Raw genomic sequence first — 21192 nt, forward strand, 5'->3', positions numbered from 1 at the left:
GAGTTATGGGGCAGGGGAGAGGAGTGCATGAAAAAACCCAGTTTTTGATTTGAGGAAAGAGATGTGAAAACCAAATGCTTAAAAATAAGATAGTAAAAGAGACTGGACAAACCATGCACACAATCAGCTGTTGGACAGAAAAAATTAATGTATGTGTACTTCCAGCCAAATCCTTAACAGGTCAAGAGAAATTTTTTTCTTTTTTTGCCTCCAAGGTTATTGCTGGGACTCGGTGGCGGCACTGTGAATCCATTGCTTCTGGAGGCTATTTCCCTCCCATTTTTGTTGCCCTTGTTGTTATTGCTGTTATTGATGCCATTGTTATTGGATAGGACAGAGAGAAATGGAGAGAGGAAGGGAAGACAGAGAGGGGGAGAGAAAAATAGACACCTACAGACCTGCTTCACTGCTTGTGAAGCGACTCCCCTGCAGGTGGGGAGCCGGGGGCTCAAACCGGGATCCTTAAGCCGGTCCTTGCGCTTTGTGCCACCTGCACTTAACCCATTGCACTACTGCCCGACCCCCAAGAGAAAATTTTTATCTGTGAGAAATCTGTTGGCTCAAACTGGCAAAGCATCAGACTCGTATGTCTGAGGTTCCTGGTTCAGTCCCTGGAATGGGATGTGTGGTGTGGAATGTGATTGCATATAAATAAAATAAATTTTACAAAGAAACATGAACTTGACCATATGCACTGTGGAGTATATTTGCTAATTCTTTTTCTCCTTCATTTCTGGAAAGATACTCTATTTTATTGAGAGACACACAAGAAAGGGCAGATTGATAGCGATCAGCTCTTTCTTATGGTGGTGCCAGGGCTTGAACTTGGGAACTGGGAGCCTCAGGCACAAAAGTCTTTTGCATAACCATCATGCTGATTCTCCTTCAAAGGTGTAAAGTATATAAATTTTTCATCAAAACAAAACACAACAAAACAAAAAGATCAGGAAAAATTATGAGAAATGAGTGAGAAAGGACAGGAGGAATCAGTGTCTGAGATCTGGAAAACCCTACCTTCTAGCAGAGTGGACCTTATACTGAAGTACTCAGACAGCACCACTTGGGACCAAGTTAGAAATGCAAAATCTTGGGCCCCATCTGAGATCCAGTGATTCACATTATGGGGATGTTGGCCAGCCATCTATTTGTATAAGCCTTCCTCGTGGTTCTGATGGCCATTCATGCCTAATGATGGCTGAAGGTCCTCAAGCACAGACTACGTTTTCTTCGACTTGGCCCTTTATGTTCATGCTGTATCTATACTGTCATGACTCACTTGGCCTCTGAAAAAGTAGATTAATATTATCAAAGCTGAGGGAAATGAGAAAAATCCTACCAGTGTTATAACCCCATAAAGCTTTTCTACTTTCTCCTTGAGTTCCCGGAAGCAAGAAGACAGTCGCTCATGCAGCGGCTTTAGCTGTTCCGTCAGCTTCTCCCCATGGATGCGGATCCCCTCTGTCAGCAAAGGCATCTGGGAAAAAGTGAATGAAAGGAATGAAAGCTGATTTAAGAAAATAGATATGAGGAACTGGAGGTTGAGGGAGGGGATGGCCATGGAAACTAGTCAAAAGAATAGTATCAAACGGCAACACTAACTTCTCATAGTGTGGCTTGGGAACTGGATGGCCTTGGGTCACAGATGTGGAGAAAACACATCCCAGTGCTACAAGTAGGACTAGGCTGGAGAAAGGCAGACACATAAGTTAAATCCACCTAAGCCCAGAAGCTTTTCTGTGGACTTATGACTGGTAGATTGTAATCTTTGAGTCTGAATTCATGGTTCTAATTTCTCTCACTGAAAAAGTGAGAAAAACTAAAGCCAACATAATATCTCTCAGCTGGAAACAGGCCAGGAAACCAACTTGCTAAGTCCCTTTGCAACAGTGTGTAGTTCCGTGGCAAACAAAACAGTAAACTAGTAAATTCTGATGCCATATAAGATCAAAAGGAAAAAGTAACTTTAAAGGTGGGCTTTCAGATTTAAACCTCATTGCCAGGCACCCTCCTTTCTGAGGCATACCTGTAGTGCTATTAGTCTCTTCAACAGCTCAATCTTCTCCTGGTCTTCAGGATGCTCCTGCAAGTACTTTTCTGTAAAAAAGGCCTAAACATAATACATATAAGATTTTAAATCAGTGACTTAATAGTGGTTCCCACTTGTGAATCATAAACAATGTATTCCTATCTGTGTACTTAATCCTAGAAGGGACAGAATCCACTCAAAGTTCTATTCTATCCAAGTTGGTTACCAGGAGTAACCAACTAACTATGTAATTAATTATTCATCCCTGTCTTGGACTAGCCCTTACAGCAAAGTGAACAGTTCCAAAAAGTTTCAGTGTCATTCTATGGTCTCTCTGGAAACCTACAATTCCTAGGGATGGGACATCCTCTGCATTATCACAAACACAAATATGCAAACACATACATCAAACACACTCATCACTAGCATAGCACCAAGCATAAAACAACAACAACAGCAAAACCTGACACTATGAAAAGGTCATTCATTAGATTAAGTGCATAGATGATATAAAGGAAATAGCAATAAATAATCAAATAAACAAGGAAATAAAGTACTAGGTAATAGATACCGTCACACATTCCTCCTCTGCTATTTCCACTAAGTGGAAATTAATATGTGTATTTTTCTTGTTTACTTATTATTAATTCAGAAGGTTATTTAGGAGACTGGTTAACAAGTTTACTTAGTGTCTATTCAAAAGACTAATAAATATGAAATATGGATGTCAAATATTATAAAGACATTAAATGCAGGCTGCCTGTATTATTTATCACGGCCATGTATGTTACCTAGAACGTCATTATAAAACACTCAGGGTCCCCATGGCTAAGCCCAATAAAAGGGTAGTAACACTTAACACTCAAACTATATCCACATATTTTATATAGAAAACCATTTTAAAGCTAATTCATAAGGGGGATTAAAAAAAAAAGCCGGTCTGTAAGTAAATATTTCCAAGTAGAGTCCAAAATGTTTACGTTTTTTGTGTTTTTTTTTTTCCTTTTGGGCGGCACCATAGCCTTGCACATGTGTGATTCCACAGACTCTGGTCTGATTTGCTGTTGTTGCTGTTTGTTTTTTGATTGCCACCAGGGTTATTGCTGGGGCTAAGTGATGGCATCATATACCAACACTCCTGACAGCCATTTTGTCCTGTTTTTTTTTTTTTAATTATTCATTTATTATTGGATAGAAACAGAGAGAAATTGAGAGGGGAGGGGGACAGAGAGACACCTGCAGCCCTGCTTTACCACTTATGAAGCTTCCCCCCTGCAGGTAGGGGCTGGGGGCTTAAACCTGGTCTTTGCACACTATAACGGAGTGCTTAACCAGATGCGCCACCTCCTTTTTTTTTTTAATTTAATTTTTTTCTTTCTAATTTTTATTAGATAGGATAGAGATAAATTGAGAGGAGGAGGAGGAGGAGGAGGTAGAGAGGGAGAAAGACAGACACCTGCAGACCTGCTTTACCGCTCATGAAGTGTCCCCCTGACCTTAGTTGGGATCAGGACTGATGAAGATGGAATCAATTAAGATGAGGTTCTCCTACAGTAAGCTGGGTCCCTATTCCAATAAGACTGGTGCTCTTATTAGAAGAAATCTGAAGACAGCAAGGTGCAGAGAGGGAGAATATCCTATGAAGAGGTACAAGAAGATGGTCATCTATAAGTCACAGAAGGCCAAGTAAGTAACCAGAAGCTGAGAGAACAGTAGGGAACAGATTTTCCCCTCCCAGTTCAGAGAGGGAATCAACCCTATTGACATCTGGGTCTAAGAGTATTTATTGGGTTCCAGAGTTGGGCCAATCAAGTCAGTGGCTGGCTTGCTACGACAGTTCTAGTCATAGCAACATATGCAACATAGAACAAATGCAACTGAGAGTAAAGTCTATTGAACCCAGTTAACACAAATAGGAAGGGAGACCATGCATGTGCAAAGCAGGTCATTCTAAAAGACGGACTGTCAACAGAAATCAACGTGTTCTTTCTATTTGAATCTTCATTCGTCTTTACTCTGCAAACTGCTTGTGCAGATTAAATTTTGCACCATGTGCGCTTAACCCGCTGTGCCTCCGCCCAACTCCTGCAGATTAAATTTTGAGGAGTTAAAAACATATATATATATATATATATGACAAAATGCACTGAAACTCCATTCTCTAATAGAATCCAGCTTTGCAACAGAAAGGCCTGATGGATGAATTACACCAAACAGCTCGTATGTTATCACTCAGATAGTAATTAAGGAGGCTGTTTTAAGTAGGTGGGTTATGATGAGTTCCTAGTTGGTCACAATAGATGACAGCACCAATAAATTTACTGTTTTCTTATATTCAGAATGGTAGAGAGTTAAATATATTAAGAGCCTCAATTAGTGGGTTTTTTTTTGCTACCAGATCTACTGCTAGGGCTTAGTGCTTGCATAACTTTACTGCTCCCAGCAGCCATTTTTTTTTCTTTCTTCCAGATAGATGAGAGACAGACAGAGATAGCAAAAAAGAGAAAGGCAGAGAAGGAGAGACGCTGCCAAGGGTTCTACTGCTCATGAAACTTCTGCCTTGTAAGCACTCCTATGTGGTGGTTAAAGAAGTTATGGGATACATACTCCAGGGAATACTACTCTGCAATCAAAAAGATGATATTGTGTCCTTTGGGAGAAAATGGATGGAACAGAAGAGAATACCAGATGGTTTCCATTATATGTGGAATCTAGAGAAGAGATACACACTTGTCAACACCCATGTTCAGTGGGGAAGCAATTACAGAAGCCAGACCTTCAACCTTCTGCATCCCACAATGACCTTGGGTCCATGCTCCCAGAAGGTTAAAGAATAGGAAAGCTATCGGGGGAGGGGATGGGATACAGAGTCTGGTGGTAGGAATTGTGTGGAGTTGTATGCCTCTTATCCTATGGTTTTGTCATATAAATAAATGATGATAGTAATAATAAAGAACAACAAAAAATTGAAACAAAGAAACTGTCTCTAAGACTTTGCGAGAGGACTATGGTGCTTACTATTGGGAGGGTAGGGGCCCAGAACTTTGGTGGTGGTGTGGTGTGGAAGGAACCATACCCTGTAATCTTATAATCTTGTAACCCACTATTAATCAAGAGTAAAAAAATGGCTTAAAAAAAGGAGAATCAACACACTCAATATCCACTCATCTCTACCTCCGCTCCCTGTTCACTCCTCTCAACTCCACGGGGGGGGGGGGTGAACTAGCTAAACATTTATTTATATTCAGGGAGAGGACTCCAAAAATCATTTCACTACTGAAAATGTACCTCCACCTGCCCGATTAAAAAAATCCTGCTTTAACATTGGACTCTCCAGTTTGATCCTTGTCATCACTCATGCCAGAGTGATGCTCTGGTTCCCTCTCTCACTCTTTCTCATTAATAATAAATAAATATTTATAAAAACAAAACTAGCATGTTGCTTTAAGAAAAAAAGAAGGGGAGTTGTTTGTTGTCCTTGTTGTATTGTAGTTATTACTGTTGTTATTGATGTCGTCGTTGTTGGATAGGACAGAGAAAAATGGAGAGAGTAGGGGAAGATGGGGGGCGGGGGGAGAAAGATAAACACCTGCAGACCTGATTCACGGCCTATGAAGCGACTCCCCTGCAGGTAGGGAGCTGGGGGCTTGAACTGGGATCCTTACGCTGGTCCTTGTGTTTTGTGCCACCTGCACTTAACCTGTTGAGATACTGTCTGACTCCCACAAAATATTTTTTTAAGCAAGGTTTACATATTTCTTCGTATAAAGAAAAACCAGAACACTTCTTGGCCCTGGCATTTGGTAATGCTGAGGATTGAACCTGGGGCCTTTGCCGTGAAAATCCTATATGCTACCACTGTGCTAGTTCCTGGGCACTGAAATAAAACGTTCACCAGTTCCACAATGGACTGTTTGCGCATTTTGACAAACCTACGCAACTAGGAGTGTAACCAATCAGGTTAAATCTTTTCGTTTCACAGAATGCGACAACCGAACTGTATCTTTCACTTTGTGTTCACTTACATCTTGGCGGCCCAGATTGGGCATGGAATGTAACCAATCCACCCCATCCTACCTTTTACATACCTTGATGACTCATAATGTGACCAACCCGTTTACACATTAGCCTTGTACCTGAGCACACCTGATTGGTGAACCTTGTAACCAACTAAAATGTACCTTTTCCAAAACCACCCTGTAACCAATCAATGCACACTGTGCCTGGCTTGAAGGGTATATAAGTGGCTTTCCAAATCATGTGAACAGTTCAGCAGGGCAGGAGACTGCCTGCTATGGGGTTTTGGCCTCAGGCTCATTCTTTGTAGCTGCTTTACCTTAGAGCTATAACACCCTAGAGCTGTAACAGCATTACTTTTTTTTTTTTTTAAAGCCCAAGCCAGAGAATTGAACCCAGTATCTTGAACATGTGCAAAGCCACTTTTGAATGAACAACTCTGGTCAAGCTCTTCATTAGAGAGTGAGAGAGAAAGAAAGGAGTAAGAAAGAAAGGGGGGGAGGAACCCATGAGCTTTCCAGATGCTACCCATAGTTCTCCCATGTGGTATTGGGATTTGAACCCTGGGTCCTACACATGGTGAGGCATGTGCTTTACAGTGTGAATTCTTGCTGGACCCCTGTACCACCTCCTTTCTAAGGCCTGTACAGTGTAATCATATGTGGTGAGCAACCTTAATGTGTTTCAGATAACAAGACTAAGCTGAACTAATTTAACGGTCAAGCCAGATTCATCTGTCCGTAACACCTGTGACACAGGTAGGGATTCCTAGAATCTATTTCTAAAAAGAGCAAGGGTCTGTTTTTCCCAATGACTCTGCTTTACTTCCAGAGTGAACCCAGTTCTGAAATCCACCTGCAAGTTTCCATGTCCCAGGGTAGAGGGCAGGTGGGAGAGGAAGTACGTGAGTCACCCGGGAAGAGGCAATTGAGTGACCACTGCTCGGCCATGTTGGGTTGACTCTTAGTCTGACCGTGCCTGGGCTTCTGAGAGCTTCTGGGAGGAATGAGGTCAGGGACTAGCTTTTCCTTTATTTTATCTGCCTATTCATAAAGAGGGAGAGCGAAAGCCTCTCAGAGAATCTGTCAGAAACAAATTTGCCCACTGTACAATGCCTCAGAGGAAAGCATGAACCTGGGGTCCCATGTGGGCCTAGGCCCCAGCCCACCTTTTCATAGTTGGCGTAGCCTCCCATGACTGCAGGGTCAACGATACCATTGAGCAGCATGGAGAGGGGGTGCACAGACAGGGTCCTGTCCCAGGCGTGCTGCTGCACACAATTGCTGATCCGCTCGTTGGTGAGCTCCATGGTTTCAATGGCATTCTCCAGAGGACTGATCTCCTCCTGGGGGAGAGAGGGGGAGAGAGAGAGAGAGAGAGAGAGAAAGGGAGAGAGAGGACACTCTTGTGAGCTTAGCAGAACTGCAAACAAAACACAATAAAACAAAGAACAAAGGAAAAACAAACAAACAAAAACTCCTTGATATTCAGGGCTGGGGAGACAGTATAATTTCTGCAAAAGACTTTCATGCCCAAGGCTCTAAGCTCCCAGGTTCAATCCCCAGCACCACCAGAAACCAGTGCTGAACAGTTCTCTGGTCTTTTGTTAAATAAATAAATAAGGGTCAGGTGGTGGTGCACCTGGTTGGGTGCACATATTACAGTGCACGAGGACCTGGTTTCAAAACCACGGCCCCCACCTGCAGGGAGGAAGCTTCATGAGTAACAGAGAAGAGCTGTAGGTGACTCTTCCTTTCTCCCTCTTCTTTGCCTCTCAATTTCTGTATCTACCCAAAATGAATAAAATATTTCAGACTAAATAAAACATGTTGAAAAGACCCTATATAGTCATCTCGAAGGGTACAGAAGGGCTAGAGAACAGCAGAAGTGCATAGCATTTGTACGTGAGAGGTCCCAGGTTCAATCCCTGGTACCACCAGTTGACTAGAGCTGAGAGCAGTACTCTAGTCAAGCAAATGAATGTATAAAGTATCCAGCAAGTTCTAGAGGCAAACTTTTCTTGTCAAGGTCACTTGTTAGGTACTCTACTTAGGGAAGAAGCTGTCGATGAGAAGTCTCTTTGAAAAAGCACATTCATACTTGCTTGAAGAGTAATTAATTTTTCACTAGTGATATGGACCACATCAAACTTTAGTTCAGGGGCCGGGCAGTGGTGCACGTGGTAGAGCACACATGATAGTATGTGTGAGGACCCAAATTCAAGCCCCCAGACCTCACTTGCAGAAGGGTAGCTCTACAAGTAGTGGAGCCGTGCTGCAGGTGTCTTTCTTTCTTTTTCCCTCCCCTCTCTATTTCTGTATCAAGAAAAAAAAAAGAAGAAGAAGGTTGTCTAGGATGGTGATTCTTTATGCCCCAGTGGTAATCCTGGTGGCAGACAAACAGACAAAAACCCCCAACAAAACAAAATAAAACAAAAACCTTGAGTTTATAATTTTTTTTTTTTGGTCTCCAGGGTTATTACTGGGGTTCTGTGCTGGCACTACGAATTTACTGCTGCTTCTGGTGGACATTTTTTTCCCCTTCATTTTTATTGGATAGGACAAAGAGAAATTGAGAGAGATGGGGAAAATAGATAGGGGGAAAAAAAGATAGCACCTGTAGACCTGCTTCATGCTTGTAAAGCCACCCCCCCTGCAGGTGGGGAGCTGGGGGCTCAAACTGGGATCCTTACGCTTTCACACTATGTGCGCTTAACCCGGCGCGCCACCAGCCGACCCCCTGAGTTTACTTATTTTTTATTTTTAAAAAATATTTATTCCCTTTTGTTGCCCTTGTTGTTTTTATTGTTGTAGTTATTATTGATGTTGTTGTTGGATAGGACAGAGAGAAATGGAGAGAGAAGAAGACAGAGAGGGGGAGAGAAAGATAGACACCTTCAGACCTGCTTCACTGCTTGTGAAGCGACTCCCCTGCAGGTGGGGAACCGGGGGCTCAAACCGGGATCCTTGTTGGTCCTTACGCTTTGCGCCACCTGAGCTTAACCTGAGTTTATATTTGTTGCAGACATATTTTCTGAACACCAACTTTATGCTCAGCACTGCTCTACATGCACCATCGTCACAGAGGTATGAGCAGGATGGGGAGGAGTGGTTTTAGTCAGGGCTCTAAAATGTAAACATGGCAGGCACTTGTCAGAAATAAGACCAAGTTACCCACAGGCACAGAGAAATGTCACAGTAACCTCATTTAGGAAGAGTCTGGGAGGACCTGGTGAAGCTGAATTGTCTACAGGAGTCAGTTAAGCAGTAGTGAGAGTGCAGTTAGAGCTGAGAAAAACCACTCATTGTTGAGGAGGGCAAAGAGAGCATGGAGTGTACTGTTTAGCTCCGCAGATAGCGAGGTAGAAGAGCTGAGTCACAAAGAATCTGTATGTATGAGCTCAGGGCTTTATGTTCTAGGCACCAGGCAGCATGATACTAACTAGAAAGACTTATGCTTAAGGCATTCACTCCTGAGGTACTGAGGAAAATGGACTTGAGGAAGTCAGTCATGAGGCTATTTCAGTGGTATCAACATGAGAAGAGAGACCAGAAACAAGTCAATAACAGGAGGGCTAGAAATAAAGAAATCATGGGGGAGGGGGAGTTGTGGTGGTGGTGCTCCTGGTAAAGTGCACATATTAAAATGCTCAAGGACCTGGGTTCGAGCCCCCAGTCCCTACCTGCTGGGGGCGGGGGTCGCTTTACAACCATGAGGCAGGTCTGCAGGTGCTTTCTCTCCCCCTATCTATCTTTCCCTCCTCTCTCAATTTCTTTTTGTCCTATCCAGTAAAAATGAAGGAAAAAAAAGAAAAAGTCCGCCAGAAGCGGTAAATTCATAGCACCAGCACCAAACCCCTAGTATTAACCCTGGAGACCAAAAAAAAAAAAAAATTCTAAACTCATGTTTTTTGTTTTATTGGGTTTTTTTTTTTGTCTGTTTGTCTGTCACCAGTGGTAAAGCAGGGCTGCAGGTGTTTCTCTCTCTCCTTCCCTTTTTCTTTTCTTTTCTTTTTTTGCCTCCAGGGTTATCACTGGGGCTCGGTGCCTGCACTACGAATCCACTGCTCCTGGAGGCCATTTTTTTCCCTTTTGTTGCCCTTACTGTTTATCGATGTTGTTGTTATTAATGTTGTTGTTGTTGGATAGGACAAAGAGAAATCGAGAGAGGAAGGGAAGACAGAGTAGGGGGAGACAAAAAACAGACACCTGCAGACCTGCTTCACTGCTTGTGAAGCGACTCCCCTGTAGGTAGGGAGTCGGGGGCGCAAACTGGGATCCTTATGCTGGTCCTTGAGTTTCACGCCATGTGTGCTTAACCCCCTGCGCTACAGCCCGACCGTGCTCCTTCCTTTTCTATCTACCCTTTCATCTCAATTTCCCTATCTAAAATAAATAAAAAGTAAAAAGGATATTTTTAAAACTAAATAATTCACAAAGTATAACCCAAAGCAATCAAAAAGAAGTCAGAGACAAAAACATCTCTAGAGAATAGTTAAATGGTTGAGAATTGCATAACACACATACTTAAATATGCCCTCAGATAAAAAGGAAATTAAAAAAGAATCTGAAACATATTTGGGATGGAATGAATATGAAAACAAACTGCACTTTGTAGAGTGCTACCACAGCAGTACTTTCTTGAGGTTTAAAGGGTTGAATTTATACCTGGGTGTGAGCTGTTGCAGCAAAGCCGGGGGAGGGGAGGAGGGCAGGGTTAAGAGGGTATTGGGGACCCAAGGCACAGTAGTGGAGGAGGACTTAAGTTGGTGGTGGAAGTGGTATGCAGATGCCTTTCATGGCGAGATGAGAAATTGTGCTTATGTGACAACTATTTTGGAAATCATCATTTCCCTAATAAAATGTTTTAAAAAATCAGATTTGATAAATATAAAAAAGTAAGATGGGCAGCTTTTGAGGGTAATAAAAATGGAAGTGTCTCCAGTGATGGGATTAGCTGAGAGGAAAGGTTCTGGGCCAGAACCCTCAGAGGAAGCATTCCAAAAACGTTTCTGGGTGTTAGGGCAGGCTCACTGAGGAGACAGTGCTCACTTGGCCATAATGGAGTCATTTACTGTGAGTAACCTTCAGGGTCACTGTTGTCACATCAGTTTTACAAAGCAGTTCTGTCATAAAAGCATGTCTTTCATTTCTCTATTGGAAAACGAAGTTAGTCAGAGGAGGCTGCCCAGGCTGGTGACAACCAGAGGGGGACATTTAACAAAAGCTGGTATTATTTTTGGAGCTAGAAAGGCTCCCCCCATGCCCCCAACCCCAGTTCTAGTTTTCAAATGACTCACTGTTGAAATCTGTTTGGCTTCAAACCACTTGAGAATCCCAGGGAAGGTATATGCAGTTGTATATGTGGTCCTTTCGATCCACATGGTCTGGTGGAAGGAAAAATAGGATGTGTCAGTCAGTTCTCAGGCAAAACAGAAAGACTCTTGAGTTTGGGTTAGGGAGACCGCATAGCAGTTATGCAGAAGACTTTCATGCCAGTGGTTCTAAAGTCTGAGGTTCAATGTCCAGCATTAACATAAACCAGAGCTGAGCAATGCTCTGGTCAACAACAACAAAACCAACTCCCTAGTTTGGCTAAATGAAATTCTACTCCTAAGTGCCACTTAAGTGGGCCATATCTGCTCAAATTTTTCAAGGACTCCGGGATGTTTAAAGTTATAAGAGATAGAACAAGAGAAGGGGCTTAGTGGAGGAGGACAAAACTTTCACAGATAGGCCCTGGATTCGCAGAACATCATAAAAGGCAGAGTGGGGAGTTGGCGGTAGCGTAGCGCATGTGGCGCAAAGCGCCAAGGACCAGCATAAGGATCCTGATTCGAGCCTCCATCTCCCCACCTACAGGGGAGTCGCTTCACAGGCCGTGAAGCAGGTCTGCAGGTGTCTCTCTTTCTCTCTGTCTTCCTTTCTCTCTGTCTTCCTCTGTCTTCCCCTCCTTTCTCCATTTCTCTCTGTCCTATCTACCAATGATGACATCAACAACAATAATAACTATAGAAAACAACAAGGGCAACAAAAAGGGAAAAGTAAATATAAATAAATATTTTTAAAAAGGCAGAGTGATGCTCTAATTTTCCTGTATATAAATAAAGCTTATGGGGTCATCAACACGGGCAATATGCGATACAGAGAGGTGTGATCTGCTCAGTGTCACACTAAGGCCCACACATGGAATCTCATTTCTGGACTTCCGATTTCAAGTTTTGCACTGAGGGCATAGCCTGCTGTCCAGGAAGTGAGCTAGGAAGTCTCTCTCCCTAAGGCTGCCATTGCTTCTGCTACATATGCTGGTCAGGTGGGAGACCTCCATCGGAAATGTCTGCTTCATGTTTTAGAAGGCAGGAGGGGAAGACTCACCGCAAATTCATTGTCTGGATCCTTCTCTCCTTTCCGGAACGGCCGGGAATAGCTGAACTGCTGAACTTCATTGGCTCTATAGTAGCTGGGGGGGAGGGGGGGAGGAAGAGCCATGCTGTAGTTTCGAACGTAGTCTGGCTAGACTAAGCACTGCTAGTTTAACTTTAACCAAACCTGCAAGACCTCTTACACAATCTAGTCTTACCCACGAAACTATCTAACACTGACATGACTTCCACAGTGAAGGCTGGAGGCACTCACTGCCCAACCTATTTCACATCTTAATTATTCATGAATCTGCTCTGTAGATCACTGTCTAGAAAGGTTATATGTGAGAGGGGGTAGATAGCATAATGGTTATGTAAAGAAATTCTCATGCCTGAGGCACCAAAGTCCCAGGTTCAATCCCTCACACCACCATAAGCCAGAGCTTAGTACTCTGGTAAAAAAAAAAAGACTGTATGTATGTCCACACGTGTCTTCTTATTTGCAGCATTTTCTATCTGTTCTATAAATCCTCCTAAGGACTTCAACTTCTCAGGAGAAAGGAGTAGGCCTCTGATCAGAGGGGACCCACCAGGCAGAGAGAGGTCAGCCACTACTCAGGGAAAGTGACGGACTGGAAACAAGAGCCAGGAGACGGAAAACCCGAGCATGAAATGACCGTTTTTCCTCTACCTAGGATAATACCTCCAGCCCACATCAGCTTACGAAGGTCTTGAACTGAAAATGGAATAGAGAGCTTTTGTGATCTGATTATTTACATTCCATGGGGTTCACATGCTGAAATACATTTTTCTCCCCCTCTGGACATCACTGGGGCTTGGGGCTGTACAAATACTTTGCTCCCAGGGGTCATTTTGTATTTTCTTATAGGGGTGTGTGCGAAGGGAGAGAGATAGATAATAAAGATACTTGTAGCACTGCTCCACCACATACGGAACTCCACCCTGTCGGAGGGGGGTGGGGGCTTTAATCAGGTCCTTAAATATGGTAACGTGTGAGAGTATTCTGGGAGTGAGCCACCACTTGACCTTAAATTTTCATTTATTTGCTTATTTTTTTATTTTTGTTGTTATTGATGTCATTGTTGTAGGATAGAACAGAGAGAAATTGAAAAAGGAGAAGACAGAGGGGGGAGAGAAAGATAGACAACTGCAGACCTGCTTCACCACCTGTGAAGTGACCCCCCTGCAGGTGGGGAGCTAGGGGCTTGAACCCAGATCCTGAAGCTGGTTCTTGCACTTTGCGCCATGTGTGCTTAATCCACTGCGCTACCTCGAGACCTACCTTATTTTTAATTTTTATTTTTTTTTTACCAGAGCACTCCTCTGCTCTGGCTTATAGTGGTGTTGGGTATTGTACATGGGACTTCACAGCTTCAGGCATGAAGTTCATATGAATAACCATTATGCTGTCTTTCCAGGCCAGAAATATATACATTTTTTTCTTAAAGAATTTTATTTTAGGGCTGGGGAAGGGGGTGACAGCAGCAAAACAGCTATGCAAGACAACTTTCATGCCTGAGGCTCTGAAATTCCAAGTTCAATTCCCAGCCCCACAAGAAGCCAGAGCTGGTCAGAAAAAATTTTTAACCAGAGTACTGCTCAGTTCTGGCTTATAGTGGTGTGGGGGATCAAACCTGAGACTTGATGGAGCCTCAGGCATGAGAGTCTGTTTGCATAACCATTATGCTACCTACCCCCAATAATTTTATTTTAAATGTATTTATTTTTATTACAAGAAAGGAAGAATGAGAAAAGAGGGAGGGGGAAGAAGAGTATGAGAATCAGAGCACTGCTCAATTCTGGCATTAGATGGTGTCAAGGAGTGAACCTGCACCCTCTCGGGCCTCAGGGAGACAAGTTGGTGCTCTAACAGGCTGAGCTGTGTCCCCGGTCCTGACACCTTACTGCCAAATGTGTATTTACTAGGAGGCGAAGCCTTTGGACTGGGGCCAGGTCATGAGAAAGCAGCTCTTATGCAAGGGATTTCCTTGTAAACAAAGAGAACTCTGTCCTTCTGGCCACCACATGAAGGCACAGGAAGGAGGCAGGTGTGTGAACCCCAGGCAGCTGATGCTCCCCAGACACTCAGCCTCCCAGCACCTTGATCTCCCAAGACTGAGAAATAAAAACATGCTGTGCATAAGCCATCACATCTGTGACATTCTGTGATAGGAGCCCCAACAGACCAAGAGGCAGAAAAACTCGCAAGCTGTAATGAATTTAAAGCTTTGATTTTGAGGGAGTTATTGAGAAAGTATGTGAAAGAGACACATATTTGAAAACAAACAAACACTTACTTTAAGATCTGCTCTGGAACTGGCTTATCCTTGTAGTTGGGTGGCAGGCTCATCACGGGCTTCACGGTGAAACACTGCATGTCTGAGATGCTCGTTAAGGAAGGGAAAGGAGTCAAGCCCTCACACTGTTAGCAGACAGGGGAAACCGCATCTACACTCCTTATTATGTGAGGAGTGGTCTTCCCTTATGTATGACCATGCCGCCTTACTAAGTTGAAGATATTTTTCATTAAAACACCTGGCAACCAGCTTTAACACAGAAAAAAGGGGCATCAATGAAAAAAAAAAAATCAAGAACTAGGGATTAGAGGCCGTCCAGTCAGATCTTCAGGACAAGTACCCTTCCTCAATAGATAAGAAAGAAAGAAAGAAAGAAAGAAAGAAAGAAAGAAAGAAAGAAAGAGGAAAAAGAAAGAGAGAAAGAGAAAGAGGAAAAAAAGAGAGAAAGAAAACTCAGGGCACAGGATTTTTTGTGCATCTTCAGATAACCAAGCAAGACCTACACAATTATTTTGCTTGAGAAAGGTCAAATGCATAAGCCAAAGTTGACAGACGGCCCAGAACTCAGATGTATGTTTCTATACCCACTCATTGAACTAAGTCCAAATGTCGAATAAATCTTTTCATTCATACACAAAGGTGACACCTCCATCATTTTCTGAACCCCCAGCAGCCAGATGTTGAAGCCTAGACGATCTTTTGACTTCAAAGACATGACTACTTTTCATTTCAAGATGTGCCGGCTGTTTGTCTCTTCTTTACCTATTGCCTATTGTTTGTAGCTATCATAACAGTTAACATGTATTGAATTTCCACTACATACTAGGCGTTGTTCTGGATATTTTACATATATTATTTGACTTAACCTTTACAAGAACTCAAGAAGAATGATCATCATACCCATTTTACAGATGATAAAACCGAAGTAGACATAAGCAACTCACCCAAAGTGACACAGTGAGTGATAAAACGAGGGACCGGAACCCAGGCAGTCAGAAGTTGGAGCCTTTTTTCATTGACCATGTCACACTGGCTCTATCTCCCTCTCTTAGAATACTGTTCAATTTCATAAGGCCTTCATTGTGGCGGGGAATATAGTAAAAACCAAAAAATTTGGGGGGCTGGGTGGTGGTGCATCTGGTTGAGAGTACATGTTACAATGTGCAAGGACCCAGGTTCGAGTTCTCGGGCCCCACCTACAGGGGGAAAGTTTTATGAGTGGTGAAGCAGGACTGCAAGTCTCTCTATCACCTCTTTCCTTACCTCTAATTTCTGGCTGTCTCTATCCAATAAGTATATAAAGATAATGAAAAAAAATTTAAAAAATAACTGTTAGGGCCAGGTGGTGGTGCAATTCATTGAACACACACATTACAGTGTGCAAGGCCCAGGTTCAAGCCCTCGGTTTCCAACTGCAGGGGTGGGTGGGCGTGCTTCGTAAGCAGTAGAACAATGCTGCAAATGTCTCTCTTCATTTATCTCCTCAATTCTCAATTTCTCAGTCTCTATCCAAAATAAAATGTATTTTAAGAATAAAATGTTAAAAATGTACTTAAAAAAAGTGTTATTGCCCCTCTCCACTACTGATTCTTTTTCTTTAAAAAAATTATCTTCATTTATTAGATAGACAGCCAGAAATTAGGAGGGAAGGGGGTGACAGAGAGACACCTTCAGCACTGCTTCACCACTTGCAAAGCTTTCCCCCTGCAGGCAAACACCAGGGGTTTGAACCTGGGTCTGTGCATTGTAACATGTGTGTGTGCTCAACCAGGTGCACCATCACTCAGCTCCTTGATTCTTTTCTTAAAAGAAAACAAGTTTAAAACAACGAGGGCAACAAAAGGGAATAAATAGATATTTAAAAAAAAGCAAAAAGCAAATGATTTTTCAACAAATTGTTACATTACAGGGGGATAAAAAAAAAGAGCTACATATCTTTAATCCAAAACTCTGAACAAAAAAGGTCCTCATTTTCTACAAAATCTAACTTTTCCCATTTGAGATTTGTTCATCTATTTATATAATTATAAGGTAATTTATAACCTTTAGTTCTTTAAAACCATAAGTGGGACATCAGGACCTCAAAGCTTTGATAATAGAAGGGAAAGCAGAGTCCAAGTAACTACATGCTTTAGCCTGAAGATATAGATCTACTGTGTGTTGAGAGGTGGATGGATGGAACTCTTAGCCTCTGGTTGGCTGGGGTTCCACCAGACAGAAGGACCTCTGGCCTGGTCTCCCGTTGGCAAGGATACATTGCTTTGGGGAGGCCTTAATGTCCTCGCCCGGGGGTGTGGTGCTGGTCATCTTCTCTGCGTTGGGGAACTGGGTCAGCAACCTCAGGCTGAAGTCTTCGCGCCTCTCATATTCCTTCCCCCGATAAATGAAAATTTTATTCTGCACGTCAGAGAGAAAAAGCAAGAGGAGCCATTAAGTATAAAGAGCAGTGAGGCTATTGAAAATTCTGGTACTGAGAAAGCCATTGTCCTCCCCGGGCAGAGTGCAATTCACCTTAAAAAACATTTCATGTGGCGGTGGTGCACCCAGTTAAGCACACATAGTACTACAAGCAAAGACCTGTGAGAGGATCTGGGTTCCAGCCCCCGGCTCCCTACCTGTAGCATGGACACTTCACAAGCAACGAAGCAGGTCTGCAAGTGTCTTTCTCTTTCTCTACCCGCCCCCACCACTCTCTAATTCTCTCTCCCCTCCCACACTCTTAATTTCTCTGTCTTAAGGAAAAAAAAAAAGGAAAAAAAAAAAAACAGTTGCCAGGAGCAGTGAATTCATAGTGCCAGCACTGAGCAACGGTGATAACCGTGGAGGCAAAATAATAATAATAATAATAAAAATAAAATTTATTTCATGCAGTATTTCCCATAGACTAGCCCAATAATTACAAATATCCTGAAGACTACCTATACCTGACCTTCAGATAATAAAGATCAATTTAGCTGATCTCTCTCTCTCTCACTCTCTCTCTATATATATATCTTGCCTTCAGGTTTATTGCTGGGGCTCAGTGCCAGCACTAAAAATCCACTGATCCTGTGGCTATTTTTTTCAAATTTTTTTTTCTTTTGGATAGGACAGAGAGAAATTGAGAGGGAATGAGGAAGATAGGGAGAGGGAAAGATAGACACCTGCAGACCTGTTTCACCACTTGTGAAGCTACCCCCCTGAAGATGGGGAGCCGGGGGCTCAAACTGGGATCCTTGTGAGGGTCTTTTCACTTCATACAATGTGCACTGAAGTGTACCACTGCCTGACCCCCTTAGCTGATATTTTCCATAGCTTACTACTAGGAAAATAGCAGAGGAACTAAATGCAGTGATTTACATTTAGACAAAAGCTCCTTATCATATCAGGGCCCGTAACATTCTGGGGGGCCACTACTTTGAATGGCATCACTGTAGAGAACATACCAAGTAGAAAAAGAATCAACACTTCTGATGCTGGGTCATAGTAAAGGGATAGGCAACTGAGCGCAGGAGTCAATTACAGCAATCCCCAGTCAATTCCAAAAAATCACTAAGAATGACACCATCAAACTGTCACAGAAAATGCCTGCGCTAAACATTATCTCCATTTCCAAGTGACAAGAATAAGGGTCACGGGAAGAAAGTATAGAGTTCAGATTGAAGAAATAAGGTTGGGCTGGTAGAATGACCCAGTCATTGGACCCAGGCAGTCAAAATTTCCAAAGGCCTGGGGATCCTCTGAAAGCTCTGGAAGTAGGAGGCGACATGATGAAAGTCGTGTAGACATGCTGATGTGGCAGTGAGTGTGTGTTCTACTGTCAGAATCCAGTGCTGGACTGAGGGGGCAAAGAAGTAAGACATCCGGTGTTTGTGGAAGACACACAGAGGGGGCAGTCAACAAGTATGAGATGAACAGTCTTGGAACAGTGGTGTCATTGACAGAAAGAATGTGCCATGTGCGTTGGAGTAAAAGGAAGAACAAACACAAAATCATGTTTGTGTTTGGGGACATAGTCTATAACATAGAGGTATGTAGGTTATATGTCATTCAGGAGGACTATGTGTTTTTCGGTAGGTGTTGTCAACATGTAACATCTACAAACTATAGTTTGTAATACACTGCATCATGCTATTTAATCCTCAACCCATCCCTGTGATGTGGGCACTACTTCTCTTAGGGCCAGAGAACCAAGACCAGACTTGGTGGTTATGTGAGCTTTGGTCAGCATCATACAGTCACTCAGATGATTCAAACTCCAGTTCTTTCAACTCAAATGCCTAGTGTTCTTGATTTCACAGAACCACTGCTATCTCTTGGTTATTTCCTGTGACACAATGATCTTATGTAGCAAGGTGCTAGATCAAGCACCCAAGTTGACAGCAAACCTAAGACTAAAACTTTCTCTTTCACAACCATGGTTAAAACTACACAGTGACTTTTATTATTTATTTATTTTTTTCCCCTTAATTTTTTTTATTATCTTTAATTATTTATTGGATAGAGGGAGGCAGAAATCAAGAAGGAAGGGGGGGGACAGAGAGGAAGAGATACAGAGAGACACCTGCAGCACTGCTTTACCACTCATGAAGCTTTCCCCCTGCAGGTGGGGACCGGGGACTTGAACCTGGGTCCTTGCGCATTGTATGTAACATGTGCGCTCAACCATCTGCACCACCACCTGGCCTCTTTTTTCCCTTTTGTCGCCCTTGTTGCTTATCATTGTTGTTGCTATTATTGTTATTGCTGTCATTGTCACTGGAGAGGACAGAGAGAAATGGAGAGAGGAGGGGAAGAGAGCTGGGAAGAGAAAGATACACACCTGCAGACCTGCTTCATCACTTGTGAAGCGACTCCCCTGCAGGTGGGGAGCCAGGACTCGAATGGGGACCCTTATGCAGGTCCTTGCGCTTTGCACCATGTGTGCTTAACCCGTTGTGCTACAGCCCGACTCCCACATTGCCTTTTATCTCCAGTTCAGAACCTTCTTTTCAGTTCCACAACCATAATCAGATGATTGTGATTCACATTTTTTGGACATTTCAAATTTACACTGAGTATGTCCAAAACCAAGATTTGATTATTATTATCATCATCACCATATTTTTTACAGAGCATATTTTTTACTCAGCTCTGGCTTATGGTGGTGTTGGGGATTGAACCTGGAACTTCAGAGCCCCTGGCACAAAAGTCTTTTGCATAACCATAATGCTATCTTCTCTACCCTAAAACCTAAAGCTTTTAAAAATGCATCTACTAAAGATCTCAAAGGGCCTCTGCATCTCTGGTAGCCAGAGCTTGCTGGCTTTGTTCTTCTACTTATCTTCTTGTTCATGCTTCTCCAGCCTTACGGCCTTCAGCCAGTGATTCTCACTGTTCGGTGTCCTCCCTCATCCTTGTGATAGCTACCCGGCTTTTCCCTTCATTTCCTGTCAGGTTTTGGCTTCAGTGTCATTTCCTTACTGAATTTTTTTTTCTATTCACCGTATTCGATTCGATTCACCTTCCCTCCCTCATGTTCTGATCGTCACCAAGAGCTTGCACTGTACAAGGCACTGTTATAGGCCTTCTCTTAAATATCACTTTTTTTTTGGGGGGGGGCTCTCCAAGCTCCATCATTTCAAGGACTTGGACTCTTCTCCTATGCCTACAGAGCAGCTGGGGACACAGTAGAATTTAGTAAATATTTATTCAATTAAGTGGATTGATTCTCTTCTCACAACCCCAGTATTTTCCCATATTGACGTCTTAGCAGGGTACAACTCCACATAATTCCCACCACCCGATCTCCGTATTCCATCCCCTCCCCTGATAGCTTTCCCATTCTCTATCCCTCTGGGAGTATGGACCCAGGGTCATTGTGGGTTGCAGAAGGTGGAAGGTCTGGCTTTTGTAATTGCTTCCCCGCTGAACAGGGGTCCTTCTTGACAGTTACTTCTTCCTCACTTCCCGTAAATCAGCCATCAGAGACTACCACTTTACCCTCCCATCATGCTAATCTTTCTCCTGCTCCCTGCATAGTGCAATCTGTCATCTCTTGCCTGAACATCTGTAACAGTTTCCGGTGGTGGCTTATCTGCACATACCTTCTACCCAACTCCCCACCTCAAAGCCAGTTGACTTTGTTAACACGAAGATCAACAGTGATACCTCACTGCTTTCAGGATGCGGACAAGTGCCCCAATCACCCCTGAGCCCTGCCTGCTCTCCCCACACTTCCTGCCCACTTCCACCCTGGCTCTCTTCTGCTGGCTGTTCCCACTGTGCAGGTCTTCAATTCCTAGGTATCACCTATGCTCTGCCAGCTGTTTCCTCTTTCTGCAACGCTCTTTCACATCCCTTTTACCTCTTCAATTACGAGCTCATATTTTCAAATTGTAGCTAATGAAGAAATTCTCAAGAAGTCCTTCCTTCCTTCCTTCCTTCCTTCCTTCCTTCCTTCCTTCCTTCCTTCCTTCCTTCCTTCCTGTATGTGTGTATATATATACACA

The 21192-nt window shown here is 43.1% G+C and overlaps 1 protein-coding gene across 1 annotated transcript in view; it reads right to left on the bottom strand.

Moving 5' to 3' along the window:
• DOCK5 (dedicator of cytokinesis 5) overlaps positions 1-21192 on the bottom strand; it is a 262201-nt gene that overhangs the window by 10013 nt on the left and 230996 nt on the right. Inside the window, exons 41-47 of the mRNA XM_060178855.1 lie at positions 16978-17119; positions 14723-14804; positions 12418-12502; positions 11343-11429; positions 7212-7388; positions 2024-2107; positions 1337-1474 (exon numbers count right to left, since the gene is read on the bottom strand). Coding sequence (XP_060034838.1) covers positions 1337-1474; positions 2024-2107; positions 7212-7388; positions 11343-11429; positions 12418-12502; positions 14723-14804; positions 16978-17119 — 795 coding nt within the window. The remainder of the gene's footprint in view (positions 1-1336; positions 1475-2023; positions 2108-7211; positions 7389-11342; positions 11430-12417; positions 12503-14722; positions 14805-16977; positions 17120-21192) is intronic.

Source organism: Erinaceus europaeus, chromosome 19 (assembly GCF_950295315.1).
Source record: "Erinaceus europaeus chromosome 19, mEriEur2.1, whole genome shotgun sequence".
NCBI classification, from domain to species: Eukaryota; Metazoa; Chordata; class Mammalia; order Eulipotyphla; family Erinaceidae; genus Erinaceus; species Erinaceus europaeus.